Source organism: Sciurus vulgaris (assembly GCF_902686455.1).
Source record: "Sciurus vulgaris genome assembly, chromosome: 16".
Classification (NCBI taxonomy): domain Eukaryota; kingdom Metazoa; phylum Chordata; class Mammalia; order Rodentia; family Sciuridae; genus Sciurus; species Sciurus vulgaris.
The window spans coordinates 2,463,325-2,477,459 of NC_136477.1; the positions used below are offsets into that span (position 1 = coordinate 2,463,325).

Sequence of the window (14,135 nt, forward strand, 5' to 3'; positions counted from 1 at the left end):
GAACAGCCCCTCCGGTCTCTCCAGCCGGCAAGGACCCCATACCCCAGAGCCTCCTCCCTGTCCGCGGATGCGGTCCGCGTGACGGACTCCGATTGGACCGTCGACTCCAGAGCCGGAGCACTCTTCCTTCAGGCAGTACTGGAGGCTGTCCCGGGCGGGTCCTCGCGCCTTGGGGACCTGGGGAATTGTGGGCGGAGCCAAGACGAACCAGGAACGGAGCGGGGTCTTGGGAGGTGGGTCCAAGGGGGAAGTGGAGCCTGGTGGGCGGAGCCTAGGAGGTGGACCAGGAGAGGGCGTGGCCACAGGAGGAGGTGTGTCCGGGAGCACGGTTTCGGGAAGGCGGGGAACAAGGAAGACTGACAGTTGGAGTCTAGATTGCTCCAGAAAAGCCGGAGGCAGCAAGTCTTAGTCTGCCGTCGTGCTCCACCACCTGGCAGTGAACAGCTGTGCATTTCGCAGGTTAAGCTTCTTGAAAACTTGGATGACTTCCTGAAATGCCCATCAACCCATTTTATAGATGGGGAAACAGATTTGGAGAGGGAAAGGCATTTAACACCCCTCCTTACCCCAGTGAGGTAGAGTGGAGTTGGGATCTGTTGTGTGGATCCTGGGGAGAGATAAGCCCAGGACTAGCTCCTAGATGGAGTTCCATGGGTCAGTGGGGAGTGTGGGACAGCAGGGGGCAGGTCTGGAGGCCCCAGCTCCCCAGCCCGTGTCTGCTGCCCACCAGCAGTCTGCCCACAGCTGGCCGGGGTGCCTGTTTGGAGGGCGGCAATACTTAGTGTTTTAAGCTAACTGTTCTTAAACGCCTATCTCCAGATACAACATGACAGGCCATAAATGCTGGCTGTGTGCGCTCTGCTCCTCCAAAGGAAACCCAGAAGCCACTCCTCTTGCTCCTGATAATGATCCTGCTGGCCATGGGGTGGAGGATGTCAGGATGGCCCCAAATGGGAAGGCCTGGCCTTGTTTGGAAGACACATAGATGTGTTCCTGAGAACCAGCCTTACATATGGGGCAGACATTCTACCCCAAGCTGCCTCTTGTGCACCATATGCTATTACTGGAAGTAAGGAAGACAGCTAGAGACCCAAGTGTCCATCACTTTCCAAGTCCATCATTCCCAGGGCTTGCTCACAGGCAGGGTCTGCCTTCAGTGCAGTTTCTAACTTAGAGAAATATTGTCCTCCTAAAGAGGTCCATACTTCACTTCCTTGGATCAACTCTGGTAGGAATGAAGACTTTGGGGATGGGGTCTGTCCTTTGAGCTGGGACTCGTGAATGATGAAGGAAGGCTTTGAAATGTTTTCTGAGCTGCACTGTAGTGCACAGGAGGTCATACCCATTCAGGTATTTGGGGCTTACTGTGTTGCCCAGGCTGGCCTCAATCCCCTGGGCTCTCGTGATCCTCCTGCCTCTGCCTCGGGAGTCAGTGGGACGACAGGTGGGTCTTACTGTTGTTACAGATTTCACAAAGGTTTCTTTCCCCTGCAGTTCAGCAGTCCTCCAACTCCCAACCAGACCATGGGAAACCAGAGTAGCAGGCAGAGGCAAGTCGATGTTTATACCCGATTTATTAGAGATCTCCTCAACGTAAAAAGAGGGGAAGTGGCCGGGTGGGGGGCCCGGGCTCATACAAGTGCTATCTGGGGCCAGCAGTGGTCGCACTGTCAGGGGTGCCCACCACTCTGGGCTGGAGGGACACGGCCTCCTCGTCAGTGCCGTGGGAAGCCATGCTCTGGATTGTCACACACCAGACCACAGGGGCTGAGGACGAGGAACCCCTGGTGATAGTTAAGACACACAAGGTTTGCCGTTTTGGAATTGGCTTGGCCATAATAATGAGATGGGGTGGGCACAGGGGACGCAGTTTTCAACCACCAGAGAAAAGGTGGGGGATGTTCATCCCGGGGTGGGACCGAGGGGCTGTGGCGAGAGTACCATGGCATGGGACCCCATGGGGACAGGATATTGCACTGAGCCAGGTGCGGGGGTGGGGGGGATGTGGTGGGATGGCTTAGGAGGGACACAGGCCATAAGGGGACTCTGGGAGTTTCCACCTTGTCAGTCTCAGAGAAAATGCCTCTTGGTTTTTACAGTACAGTTTATACAGTTGTAATGTGGACACTGTCCACGGTCTGAGCAATAGCAGCCATTAGAGAGCCAGCCGGGAGGGCAGTGGATCATGACGGTATTTACAGATTTCCACGGGAGGAGAGATGGCAGGTGAGCCCAGCGCCTTCCTTGTGGGGGTCTGAGGACGGCCAGGAGTTTGCCCGACATAAACAGATCTTTCCTCACCCCGATTCCCCACATCACAAGCAAACATGGCCTCTCGAAAAGGTCAGGGGAACTTTGACATCTGCTTCACAGTCCCCAAAAGGCATAAAAAACACAACACAACGTGGGTCTCCAAGGGTTCTTTGTGACACTTAGCACAAAAACATGACTGCTGTGGCGTCCACGAGGTCCCGAGTCTCTCCTGCCATGGCCCCACCAGCACAGGCGGGCTGTGACCGCCCAGGCGGGAGGGGCTACGCCGGCCACTCCCTGCCTTGCCAAGCCGCCCTGGACAGTTCTGGCTGCATGAGGGGTGGTGCCCACCGCTCCAGGCCACCTCTGCAGATTTGTGTTCCTGGTGCCAGGCCCCTGGGGACCCAGGTGCAGTGACGACACAGCTGTGCCTGCTGGTCATCCAGATGCTAGGTGCCCCTTCTGACCTCTGCCCTGTCTCCCCAAGTGCCTGCTGGGTGTCTCCACGGAATGGGCAGGGACTGACCAGAGCCAGCAGATGGGGAAGTCCGTGAACGGCCAAGGCTGCTTCTGCAGCCTAAACCGACCTTTCTTGGCCGGAGGAGGGAGGGTGCTGGGGACCCCAGATGAGCTCCTCCTGATGGGCCTGAGCCCCTGCAGCAGCCCCCTGTGAGGTCATGAGGTCCCTTTCCTGGGCGAAGAGACTCCAGGGGCCTTCTGGGTGGAGGTGGGGAGATGACTGGCCCCTGCCACTGCTGTGGGCTGGAGACCAGGAGTGGCGGCTAGGGCGGCGTGAGGTGGCACGGGGCTTGACGGACTTCCACGTTCCCGGGGGGCTGGTCCCTGTGCATCCTGCCCAGTGAAGGCCAGAGTGGCTTTTGCCACAGGCCCACCTCTGCCTCCACCACCGAGGCCCTGCCACCCCAACACACCCCTCCAGTGGTCCTGCGGGGACAGTGACGGCTCCGACCCACCCCTCCAGACACAGAAGGGTCTGGGGCCATGGTGGCTAGGAGCAGCTGTCACTGCTGGAGGAGACAAGTGCAAGCATGCATGGCCATCCCTGAAAGAGGGAAGCCCCTGGCCGGGCTGGATGTGCCCTGACCCGCCGAGCAGGCCTGACTGCGCCTGGCCCCTCGCCGGGACACCAGCTCTGGGACCCCGTGGCCCGAGGCCTGGCCGCCTTTCCTCCCAAAGCCGGACATTTGGCTTTGAAAGGAGTGTCTCCCGGGGGGTCCTCCCCTCTGGCACCAGTGTGCTAGGAAGGGACAGCTAGGTCCCCGGCCCCGGGCTCCACCAGGGGCAGCTGTTGGGGACCCGAGTGCGAGGTCTGAATTGCAACCTCTGACGTTGGTGCTGGATGCCGAGGCTCGGCTGTCCCTCTTAGTGGCCGGAAACAGGTGCGGAGGCCACTGCTGAGGATGCACGTGATGCCGAGGAAGGGGTCCTGCTCCCAGGTGAGGAGGGGGTGGCCTCAGGACCCTCTGGACAGTGGCCGTTGCACTCCCAGCCACCAGTCTCCTCCACAGGCCGCCAGGCTGAGATGGGAGTGTGGGCTCTGCGGGCAGCTGGGCCAGGTCCCGGGGACGGAGGCCTGTCCCTGCAGACTGGCGAGCGCGGTGGGCGAGGCCGCAGAGCAGCGGGTGGAGTCTCTTCTCTTCCTGTTTTTTGTTTCTTTTTTGTTTTTTTCCTAAAAAAGCGCACAGGTGCTTCCTTCTCTGTGCAAAGTAAATACTACACGATTTGACGCTCTGGAGGGTCACCGTCCCGTGGGTGCAGGTCGGTGGTGGACGCCACGCCCCCATGGGGCAGGGAGGGGCTTGGCCATCAGCGTCCGGGGGAGGACGAAGGAGGATGAGGTTGGGCCAGGTCTCCGGGCTCCAGGCCTTGGGGGCAGGCGACGCCTCTGGGGGCGGCGGGCGCTGGGCTCCAGGTTGGGGGCTGCATAGATTACTGCAAAAGTGGGGCAGCAGTGAAGCGCGCTGTGGGCTGGGCCCGGACCCCAGCCCGCCCAAGGCCACCTGTGCGGCCTGACCCCACCTGACCACGCCTGGTGCCAGGAGCCAGCCTGGCGAGGTGCCCGCTGCGGGCCGACAGGCAGGTACTTACCCAGGCAGAGTGGCTGCCTGCACCCTCCCGCCCCGCCTGCTTCCCTGGCCGGCCGTCCTCTCAGCCTCTGGGCTGGGCCTGGGCCAGCGGCCGCCCGGCCACTTACTGTGTTGCTGCCGCCGTCGGGGGCGGGGTGCGCCTGTGCGCTATAGTGAAGCGGGGAGTACACCCAGCTCCTCTCGTCGGTGGGCTGCAGGTGGCGAGTGCGCGTGCAGGAGGGGCACAGAAGAGCAGGGTGCGAGGAGGCGCGACAGGCGGTGAGGAAGAAGAGACAGGAGAAAATAAAAGAGGCGGACCCCGGGCCGACAGGGCGAGGCCCCTTGCCCTCTCTGACGGCGCTTCTGCCCCACCACGGCCCTGGGCACAGACCGCAGACAGCAGGAAGCGGTGCAAGGCAGCAGGGGACAGCAGGGAGTGCCAGGTGCGGCTGGCCTCTGTCCTCCAGGAGGCTTCTCCAGCCTCCCACCCACTGCCACAGGCACCAGGGAGCAGGTCCCCGGGACATCCTCACAGACCGTCCTGGGTGGTGTGGGCGGGCACCCGACCTATCTCTGGACCTGACAGAGGCCTGTCGGGACCTGGACAGTGGCAGCACCTAGGAGGCTGGTAGTCCCAGGCCCAGGGGCGCCTTTCCAGGGCCCGGCAAGCCAGGCCCAACTGCACCTGTCCTAGCTATGTCTGGGGAGGAGTCTGGAGGAGGGAGGATGCCCATCCCTGTCCCTCCTGGGTCTGCTCCCTGCTTGAGAAGCCTTCTGGCCCCCAGGGGCTCTTGGGCCTCCTCTTCTTCCTCCGGCCTCCCTGGGCAGACTCCCAGGCCAGAACACACGCCCACCCTGTCCCTCAGCCGGGCCCCACAGGGCCCTTGGACTACACAAGCCAGCAGCAAGCTGTCCTTGCTCCCCGCCCCAGCACTCTGGTGCTGCCCCACTCTGCCCCTGGGGCATCCACCACTCTGGGCCTTGCCAGGCACCGTCCACCAAGAAAGCCCCCGCACCTCTGCCCACTCATTTCCAGTTGCTGCCAGATCCGTTCCCACGTGAGCTGCCCAGGCTGCTGGGCACCATGGGCAGCGAGCCCTACACGACAGCCTGGCCGGGAGCAGGGGGCGCAGGAGCCCTGGGCCTCAGGGGAATTCAAGTGGCAACACAAAGGCCGGGGAGCTGGCGCAGGGACCCACACGGAGGTCACGGTAGGAGCTGGCCACAGAGCCCACGGCTCCACCAGCACCCGCGGGGTCCTGCCCCCTAAGTCCCAATGGCAGCAGCCCCCGGGGCCTGCAGGCCACACTGCTCCTGGGACAGGGACACTGAAAACTGGACACTCCAGGAAAGGCAGCACAGCCAGTTTCCTGTCCTCCAGAGACAGAGGGGCCACAGCTAACGCAGGTGTGACGTCCCCGGGCACGTTTGCTGGCTCGGCTGCACCCAGGACTGCAGAGCAGGGTGAGTGCCCAGAGGGCTCCACCTGGAGAGCAGAAGCTCTCGCCTGGGGTCTGCACCTGCGGGCCATGAAGCTCAGCCCACTCAGCCCGCTGGGCCAGGGGGGCGTGCAGAGTCTGGCCAAGAGTGAGCAGTGGAGGCTGGGGCCTGACAGCCTCGAGCTGTGGCGGGCTCTGGGGCACGCTGGCCTCTGCACCTCTGAGACGGCACATGGGGGCCAGCTGCTGCCTCGGTGGGTCTGCAGCCGTCCTACTGGTCCTGGCTGGCCCTGACCGGTGAGGCTGGGTGGTGACAGGTTTCCACCCACCACATGACAGGAGAGCTCGGGTGGGGTGGCAGCAGGCTGGGGTTGAAGTGGATCCTGCTGCCACCTGTAGGACAGGCCCAGGGACGGGTGGTCCTCTTTAGTGCCCGCTTTGATCTGGGACTAAGTAACATTGTCAAGAGCCACACAGCACAGTGCCCTGTGGGGCAAGCCTGGCTGACCTCAACCCCTTGTCACTTTCCTAAGTCCTGAGGAAAAAAGGCTGCTGGTCACCGTGTTTCTGGCCAGGGACCTGCAGCTCCCTGCTGCCCCAAGGTGGGCGAGGCCCCTCTCCCCAGGGGCTGGCTGCGGTCACTTACAGTCCCCGAGGGGCTCGGCGTCACGGCCCGCAGTCGGCGATGGCGGGGGGAGTAAATCCAGTACCTCCCATCGGTGAACTGCTCGGGCCGTTGGCCGGGGCGGAGGAGGAAGAGAGGACAGGTGAGGCGGGCCGCAGGCCAGGCGGGCGGAGGGGCGAGGCAAGCAGCGGCCAAAGCGGGAGACGGGCCCTGTGGGCTGTGCCTGCCCGGGGCCCAGCCGGCAGGGAAACGCCCTCGGAGGACCCCAGCAGGCCAGGACACGCACACACCAGCCCCCAGCGGGGATGGCCGCGCCCTCTGTCCTTCTCCAGGGCCATGGGGGATTCTTGGGCCCTGGCAGGCGCAGCACAGAGGTAAGGCAGGCGTGCTAGCGAGGAAGCCGGCTCCCCCGTGACCGTGCCCCAGAGGACAGGGTGGGGGTCTCTGGCCCTTCCTGTTGCAGCTGGGGCCATCTGACCCCAAGTGGGGCTAGAGCCAGCGACCCCAAAACCCAGGACCTGGGGGGTCTGGACTGCAGCCCCACTACCTGTGTCCACCTGTGGGGGTGGGGGCAACCCCTGGCTTGGGGAGGGAAGTGCCAGCTTCCCAGGGCAGGAAGCCCGGTCCCTAGCCCCGGAGGGCCGCACAGGGCTCTCCTGCCTTCCCAGAGTCCACCTGGCCTAGCCCACCACCCAGAGGAAAAAGCCCTGGGGCTGCCCTGGCTGCCCAGCGATGCTGAGAGTCCAAGGAGGCCAGAGATCACGGCGCAGCTGGAGGAGGGGGGACGAGGCCAGCAGGGCCTGGGGTCAGCCCAGAGCCATGGAGCCGAGCCTGGGCGGGGCCGCCGCCAAGAAGGTGGGGCAGGAAGGGAGGCAGACGTGGACGTGACCGCAGCAGTGTGTAGCAGGACAGTGCCCGCGTAGGACACTGAGTGTGCCGGGCGAGGTGCACAGTGCGCGTGTGCACTTCAGAGTGTGAGAGCGCGCGTGCACACGGGCGTGTGCAGTGACGGACGCCGGGAGCTGGGGCTGCGCCCGCAGGGCACTTACGAAATAGATGTCTGCGGCGGGCGTGTCCTCCTCGTCCGAGGCCTGGCTCGCGGGCTCCGAGGCCTGGCTGGCAGTCTCCACTTCCACGGTGGTAGCAGATGCACCGGTCAAGGAGGCCTCCACCCTGGGGACACGGATGGCTCTGAGCCAGGTCCTCCCGCTCCCTGTCTGACCTCAGGAGCAAAAGGCCCCGGCGACCGACACTGCCGGCACTTCCGTCTCCCGTGGGCAGCACAAGATGCCCAGCGATGCTGCTGAGCCTGGTGATCTGCTGGCCGGGGTCACCCCTGGCCACCCTGGGAGTTCACATGCCCTCTGAGCCTCAGTCTCTCTCCCCGCAGGGCAGGGACCGCTGTCTCCTCTTGCCACGTGCCAGGCCCAGGCAGGAGCCCCGAGTCGGCCCACACGCGGTGGTGCCACTGCCGCCCCCAGGCACGGGGGGAGACAGCAAGGCTGTGCCCACTGAGGCTCCGTGACTGGGCATCTGTGTTGGGAGCCACAGTGCCAAGAACTGTGTCTGCGGTGAGGATGTCCCTGCAAGCACACACACCAGGCTCAGGAACCCACCCGTGCTGAGTGGCAGAGACTGCGTGTGAGCAAACCCGGGTGTGGGCGCAACCCAGGAGCCTGCGCTACTGTAGCGCCGGCAGAGCCGAGGCAGGAGGAGGCCGGCCTCAGCAACCCCGCAAGACGCGTCTCGAGACAGAACAGCAAGGCCAGGCGGCTGGGGCAGAGCTGTCCAGCAAGGGAGGCCCTGGGCTCCGTCCCAGCCCTGCCCCAGGCGACTAAAACCAAGACCCTCAATAAACGAAGAAACAAACGCCTATAAGAGGGAACTAAAGAGCCTCAATTCCTCAGATATTCAGAGACTCTTATCCAGGGCACCCTGGACACGTGGAACCCGAGGCCAGACTGCTCTCTGGTGGGTCCTGGCCCTGCATGGTGCCAAGCAGTTTCCCCGGCCTCCATCACTGCAGGCCAGGGCACCCCAGTCAAGGCACCACACACACCCTTGGACATCGCCGAGGGTACCCTGGGGGGACAGTCATGCGACTGAGTGTCTCATCCAAGAAGAAATTAAAATAAAGTCACTCTCCTTAAACCAGTAAGAAAACGCCAGGCCATTGGCCCCTCCTCCTGCGGGAGGCCTGCACTCACCCTGTGTCCTCCTCCTTGGGGACCATCACCTCCACGCTGCACGTGGGCTCTGCCTGCACCGTGACCTGCAGGTCCTCTTCCACGTGCGGCTCCTGCTGGGGCCTGCAGGCAATGGGGAGCTGAGGCAGGCCCCCCACCCAGGAGCACCCCTGTCACTTCAGGTCCAGGGCCCCACAAGCCAGCCCTGTGGGGAGTCCCTGCTTGAGCCTGGCTCCTCTGTGACCCTGGTGCTCAGCAGGGCCCTTGGCACAGCAGGTGTGGGGCACAGCAGTCCCCCTGCTCCTGCGGAGGATCAGCACACTGGCAGCAGGGTGTGAGCACTCAATCTCTGCGCCAAGACCAGAGGGCAAAGATCGCTGGCGTCGGAGGGGGTAGCTGGGGCACCACGGAGGGGCTGGGGTCTCACCGGCCATCCTGTCCGGAGGACTGCGTGCGCCGCCTACGGAGAGAGTGCAGCAGGTGAAGGGGGCCCAAGTCCCGCCCAGGAGAGCCCAGGATGGAGACCACAGCGCCCACCGCCCACCGGCCCGCCAGATGCTCCTCCCACCAGCCCACTGCCCCGCCCCCACGGCGGCAAGCCCCTCCCACCAGCCCCGCCCACCTGTACCGAGGCTGCTCCGAGGACTCCGAGGGGGACCGCTCGGGGATGGAGAGGGAGGTGGACGACAGGGTTGTGGCGATGGAGGCGGTGGTGGCCTCCTCAAATGAGGGTGGCGTGCAGGGCAGGAGGTCGGGCCGGCCTGCATGGAGGGGCGTTAGACACCTCCTGGAGCTGCTGCCACACCCCTGCGGCCCTGAGGCCGCATGTCCCGCCCGACCTCCCACCTCCCGTCCTGCCCTGGCCCGTGGAGGCAAGTGTGCTGAATACGCCCGCAGGAGGCAGGAGGCAGGAGGCGTGAGCAGCGGGCAGCCGCCCTGCGGCTCCCTCGCGCCTGCGCACACCAGCCCGGTCCGGCCTGGAACCCTTGGGGTGGGGGCCACGGGGAGGACCCATGCAGTGCTTTCTCTGGCAACATCCCTGTTCCCCTCCGGTGACAGGGACACGTCCTCTGTGCTCCGTCCTCCATGCGGCTCTTGCTCCCAGGCCCCCCTGACCCCCCAGCATGGGCTGGCTGCACTGAGGCCCTGCTCTTCCTGGCAGTCACCTTCGTCCTCCAGCGTGGGGTAGCTGCGGGCGCCCCGCAGGTCGTACTGGGCATCCTCGCGCTCGCTGGGGATCTGGCTGGCGGAGAAGGCAGCAGTGGGCCCCAGGGGCTTGGCGGCCAGCAAGGCACCTCGGCCCTTCTTGGACGGTGAGGACTTCAGGGCTGCGAGGGAGGGCGGGCATCTGTGCTGGGAGCCCCGCTGCGCAGTGCCCTCCAGGTCCACCCGGTATGCATCAGCTGCCCACGCCACACCACTGTCCTGCCCCTGTCTGCCTGTCCCTCCAGGTCAGGGAAGGGCCACCACAGGTGCCAGGGAGGCTGAGTACCTCCTGCTGACCCCACTCTGCTTCCCTCGGACTCCTGGGGACCCAGCACCAGGTTTTTCCTCTGGGGTGGGGGCCAGAAAGAGCAGAAGCAGCTTCTGCGATCAACCTAGCGATAGCAGGACTTTACGGCAGCCCCCACCGTCAGGTGGACTCCATGGGCCTTGGGGGCGCTGCAACTCAGCTCTCCACCCTTGCCCGCTGTGTGACCTAGGCGGGTTTCTCAGCATCTCTGGGCCAGTGGCCTGGACAGCAGCAACACAGTTAAGGGACTTAGCCCCTGTGCTCTGGGCCTTGGATTCCCTGTCCCCTACCCAGCCCAGTGCTCTGGAGTCCCTCCTACCCAGCAGGGCTCAGGCAACTCACAGGAATTCTTCCGAAAGACTGTATTGCTCATGAACTTGAAAAAGCGTTCTGCATAGAAGCTGGGGCGGTGCACGGACACTGTGTCCTGTAAGGGAAGGGGCGCCCAAGGGGTTAGGGTTTGGGTGAGCTGCTGTGGACACTCCCTGTGAGGGCAGCCCTGGACAGGTGCCACGTTGGGACAGAGGCGCCTTCTGCTTAAATGGTGCTGTGGCTTCTAGAGAGGGGACGCGGGACAGGCAGCAGTAGCTCCCGCTGGAAACCGGGTGGCAGGGAACGGGAAGGAAGTCTTCCCACTACAGACACTTGCGTCTTTGCTTTGTGCACCAGGGCACGAGTACATATCCAGGAAACCAGCAGACCTACGGCAGGCGTGGGCAGAGCTCCGCCTGAAGCCGGCTTTGCCCACAGGCGTTCCTGGCAGACCTCCACGCACCGGGTCTCTGGCCACTCTCGTGACCAGCAACAGATGGTACCACTCCTTGGTACTGGGCAGACCGGGGGTCCCAGCACCAGGAGGCCATGGCCAGAGCACAATGGTAGATTTACACCAGCAGGGAGCCTGCACTTTACAGCAGAGGCCCTGCCGTCCACCCCGGTCCACAGCACCATTCTCAAACTCGGGGGTCTGAAGAGGCTGGGTTGGACAGGGGCCATCCTGCAGCATGCAGGGTGACAAGCAGCGCCCCTGCCTCCACCCCCCGGGGCCAGCAGCTCCCCAGTCAAGGCCAGGATCCCTGAGGTGCTATGGCTACGCTGGTCAGAACTGGCCCATGTGGGGGCTGTGGAAGGAGAGCCCACCACCCAGCCAAGACCGTGGTGGGCCTCAGTCCTCAGAGAAGACTGGAGTGGCGCCTGAGGGGCAGACCAGGGGGCCCGGGCCCCGGGCGTGTGGTCCTTGTAGTCTTCGTGTTAAGGGAATCTGGCCACCTCACCCACAGTGCTCATGGGTGGCTGCATGCCTCACCGGTGGACACTGACTTACAAATCAGCTGTCCCAAGGAGCCCTGCCCGCTCAGCCTGGGCCTAGGGTCCCCTCCCCGGGGCCCCGCCCCTGCCTGGCCTGGGGGACGGGCAGAGGCAGCAGCAGCCACGCACCCCGTCGTGCACCAGGGCCTTCCAGGTGTGCTCCAGCTTCTTGATGAACCTGCAGGACAGGGGCCGTGGGTCAGCACCCAGCCCTGGCCCAGGCCGCCCAGGCCTCCCGGGCCCCGCGGGCGGGCGCACCTGTAGGACTGCAGGATGTCGATGATGCCCACGTGCAGCAGCAGCCGCTCCCCGCGGCCATTCACAGCCGGGATGCCGCCCATCCTGCGGGGAGGGGCGCAGTCAGGGGGCCACCCGCTTGGGGGGCAGCTGAGGGTCCCGGCACCCAGCCTGCAGCCGCTGGGCAGCCCGAGTCCTGCCCCTCCTCCAGGCTGGGACTGCCCGGGGCCCCACCCGGCGCAGGCCAGCACCAGCACCCGCGCCCGCGTTAGTCACAGGCGGCCACACCCAGGCCCTGCTGCGGTGCAGTTAGTGAGGTCCGGCGGGCGAGCTGTCCCAGAGCCACCGCGAGCCAGACCCCAGGGCCGACCCAGGCTGTCACGCCACACCAGGCAGGGCTGAGCTCACCTGCTCCCTGCTGGCCCCGAGGACCCTACGGACGCCAAGACCACCGTCTTAGGGCACAGCCGTGCCAGGCCCGCACCCCCTATGCCACGGGGCCCCAGGCTGTTCCTCCAATGCCCTGCCACAGCCGGGGACCTAGGGTACCTGCGCCCGCCCCGGGGGCACCCTGGTCCTGGCCCCAGCCCTCTCCTCCTGAGCAGGAAGTGGGCACCACTGTCCTCCAGGGCCCCGGGGCTGAACTGGGCACACGTGGCCGCTCTGGGTGGCCTCCCATGGTCAGTGCAAAGTGCCCAGGTGCTGCTGGGATGAGGTTCCACCCTGACGGGGTCACAAATACTGGTCCACCTCGCCCCTGGGGTGACACCTGGGACGCGTACAGCCACCCTCGCATGCAGAGACGGAGGCAGGGCCGCTGCACAGCACCTGCAGGGCCTGGCACGCCCTCCAGGGGAGCAGCTGGCCCCATTCACTACCAGGGCCCGAACGCCACCTCCCTCAGGGCGGGGGCGGGCGCCACCTTCCACAGCACTGGGAGGTGTCTCGGGATGTTCTGCCCACGCACGGTGCCACGGTCACCCTCCCGCAAGGGGCGCGGGCGAGGACCGGCCACCTACGTGTCGTCGGTCTCGATGGCCTCGCCGCGGGCGGCCCCGCCCTGGATGGACTCCATGGCAGTGGAGTAGAGCGCCTTCTGGCCCACGGGCCGCTTCTCGTCCGAGGCGCTCTGGGCGCCCTGGGCCTGCCGCTCACGCTCGTGCTGGTCAATGTTGTGCACGCCCAGCAGCAGGCTGTAGTCCATGATCTTGAAGCTCTCCAGCACCTGGGGGACAGCATGCTGGACGTGGCTGGCCGCAGGCCTAGTGCCCACCCCAGAGGGTCCCCGGGGCTCAGGTGACAGCCTGGGGTGTGGCCCGACCTGGAAGCGCTCCCTCGCGTGGCCTGTGACCCAGGGCAAGTGCCCACCCCTATGGAGCAGGGTGGCTGACAGGTTGAGGGCCAGGCTGCATCTGGAAGGGACCTGGGAGTCAGCGAGGCCGCAGCCTCCACTCCTCAGCTCTGAGGACAGGCAGCCTGCGTGCCTGGGCCTAGGTGAGGCCACCAGGGCTGGGCAGGGCCATGTCCTGCTCTCCACTGGCAGCAACGCAGCTTCCCCAGGGGCCTTGCCTGCCTGGTGGGGGGGCCCGCTGCCCTGACACAGGGCCCGGGCTCTGTGGGGATGGGCAGCCTCACCAGGCAGTCGCGCTGCAGCGTCTTGACCAGGGCGCTGAAGGTGTCGGCGTCCAGCAGCAGCCCCTCGGGCATGTCCTGCATGAAGTCCAGGTCCTTGTAGGTGGGTGCGCTCTTCTCCTTCTCCTTCCGGCTGGCCCGCCGCTTGTGCGTGGAGCCCTTGAGGTCGAACTTGAGGTGCATCTTGACCACGCGCGGCAGCACGTTGTTCATGACCACCACGCGGATGTTCTTGCCCCCTGACTGCACGCAGTACAGCCCGTAGAACTTGGGCAGCAGCGTCCGCGGGTTCTGGTTGAGGTTCTATCGGCGAGGTGGTAGCCTCAGAACCACGTGGCCTGCTGCCTCCCTCCTCGGGGGCCCAGGTCTGCGCCCACCGCCTCCCGCTGCCCCCGGACCTTTCCAGGCCTGGCTCAGGAGGCAAGGCCCTCTGGTCCTACAGACCATGCTGCAGCCCCCACGAGGGAGCCCAAGCTTCGCCCTCGGCGTACAGCAGGGGACGACCAGCAGGGACACTGAGGCGCAGGCCCCGGTTCCCGTCCTGGCCCCAGGCTCTGCAGGGGAGGGGCCGCCAGCCTGCAGCCAGCAGTGGGGCTCCGCTCCCACCCGTCCCTCCCCAGGGCCGAGAGGGGGACAGAGCCCACCCATGCCCACCCAAGCAGCCGGTCTGCTGTGAGGCACCAGCTGGCGGCCCATCCCTGCCCCCTGCCTGAGTCACCACCGCTCAGCCCTGGGGGTCACCCAGCGACGCTGCTGCCCAGGCACAGGACTCCTGGGACCCAAGCCTCATGCAGTGGGGGCGGGGGGCTGCCAGTGTCCCCCCTCCCCTGGCCAGAGGGCCACTGGGGCGCACGG

General features: G+C 65.4%; 1 protein-coding gene and 1 long non-coding RNA gene across 8 annotated transcripts in view; one reads left to right on the top strand and one right to left on the bottom strand.

Annotated features, from left to right (window-relative positions):
- Positions 1-222: 222 nt before the first annotated feature.
- Positions 223-8,540, top strand: LOC306646516. Its single transcript, XR_013759862.1, has 2 exons — positions 223-459; positions 7,795-8,540. It is a non-coding gene; the product is annotated as an uncharacterized lncRNA (long non-coding RNA).
- PIP5K1C (phosphatidylinositol-4-phosphate 5-kinase type 1 gamma) overlaps positions 1,556-14,135 on the bottom strand; it is a 32,668-nt gene continuing 20,088 nt past the window's right edge. For 4 of the 7 annotated variants that reach the window (XM_079115110.1, XM_079115105.1, XM_079115108.1 and 1 more), the window contains 12 exons: positions 13,284-13,583; positions 12,668-12,873; positions 11,670-11,753; positions 11,541-11,589; positions 10,446-10,530; positions 9,757-9,918; positions 9,213-9,351; positions 9,018-9,050; positions 8,612-8,713; positions 7,454-7,577; positions 6,426-6,503; positions 1,556-4,552 (listed from right to left, as the gene is read on the bottom strand). In XM_079115110.1, coding sequence (XP_078971236.1) covers positions 4,013-4,552; positions 6,426-6,503; positions 7,454-7,577; positions 8,612-8,713; positions 9,018-9,050; positions 9,213-9,351; positions 9,757-9,918; positions 10,446-10,530; positions 11,541-11,589; positions 11,670-11,753; positions 12,668-12,873; positions 13,284-13,583 — 1,902 coding nt within the window. In that variant the 3' untranslated portion in view covers positions 1,556-4,012. The remainder of the gene's footprint in view (positions 4,553-6,425; positions 6,504-7,453; positions 7,578-8,611; positions 8,714-9,017; positions 9,051-9,212; positions 9,352-9,756; positions 9,919-10,445; positions 10,531-11,540; positions 11,590-11,669; positions 11,754-12,667; positions 12,874-13,283; positions 13,584-14,135) is intronic. The other 3 variants (XM_079115107.1, XM_079115109.1, XM_079115106.1) reach the window with 2 other exon arrangements.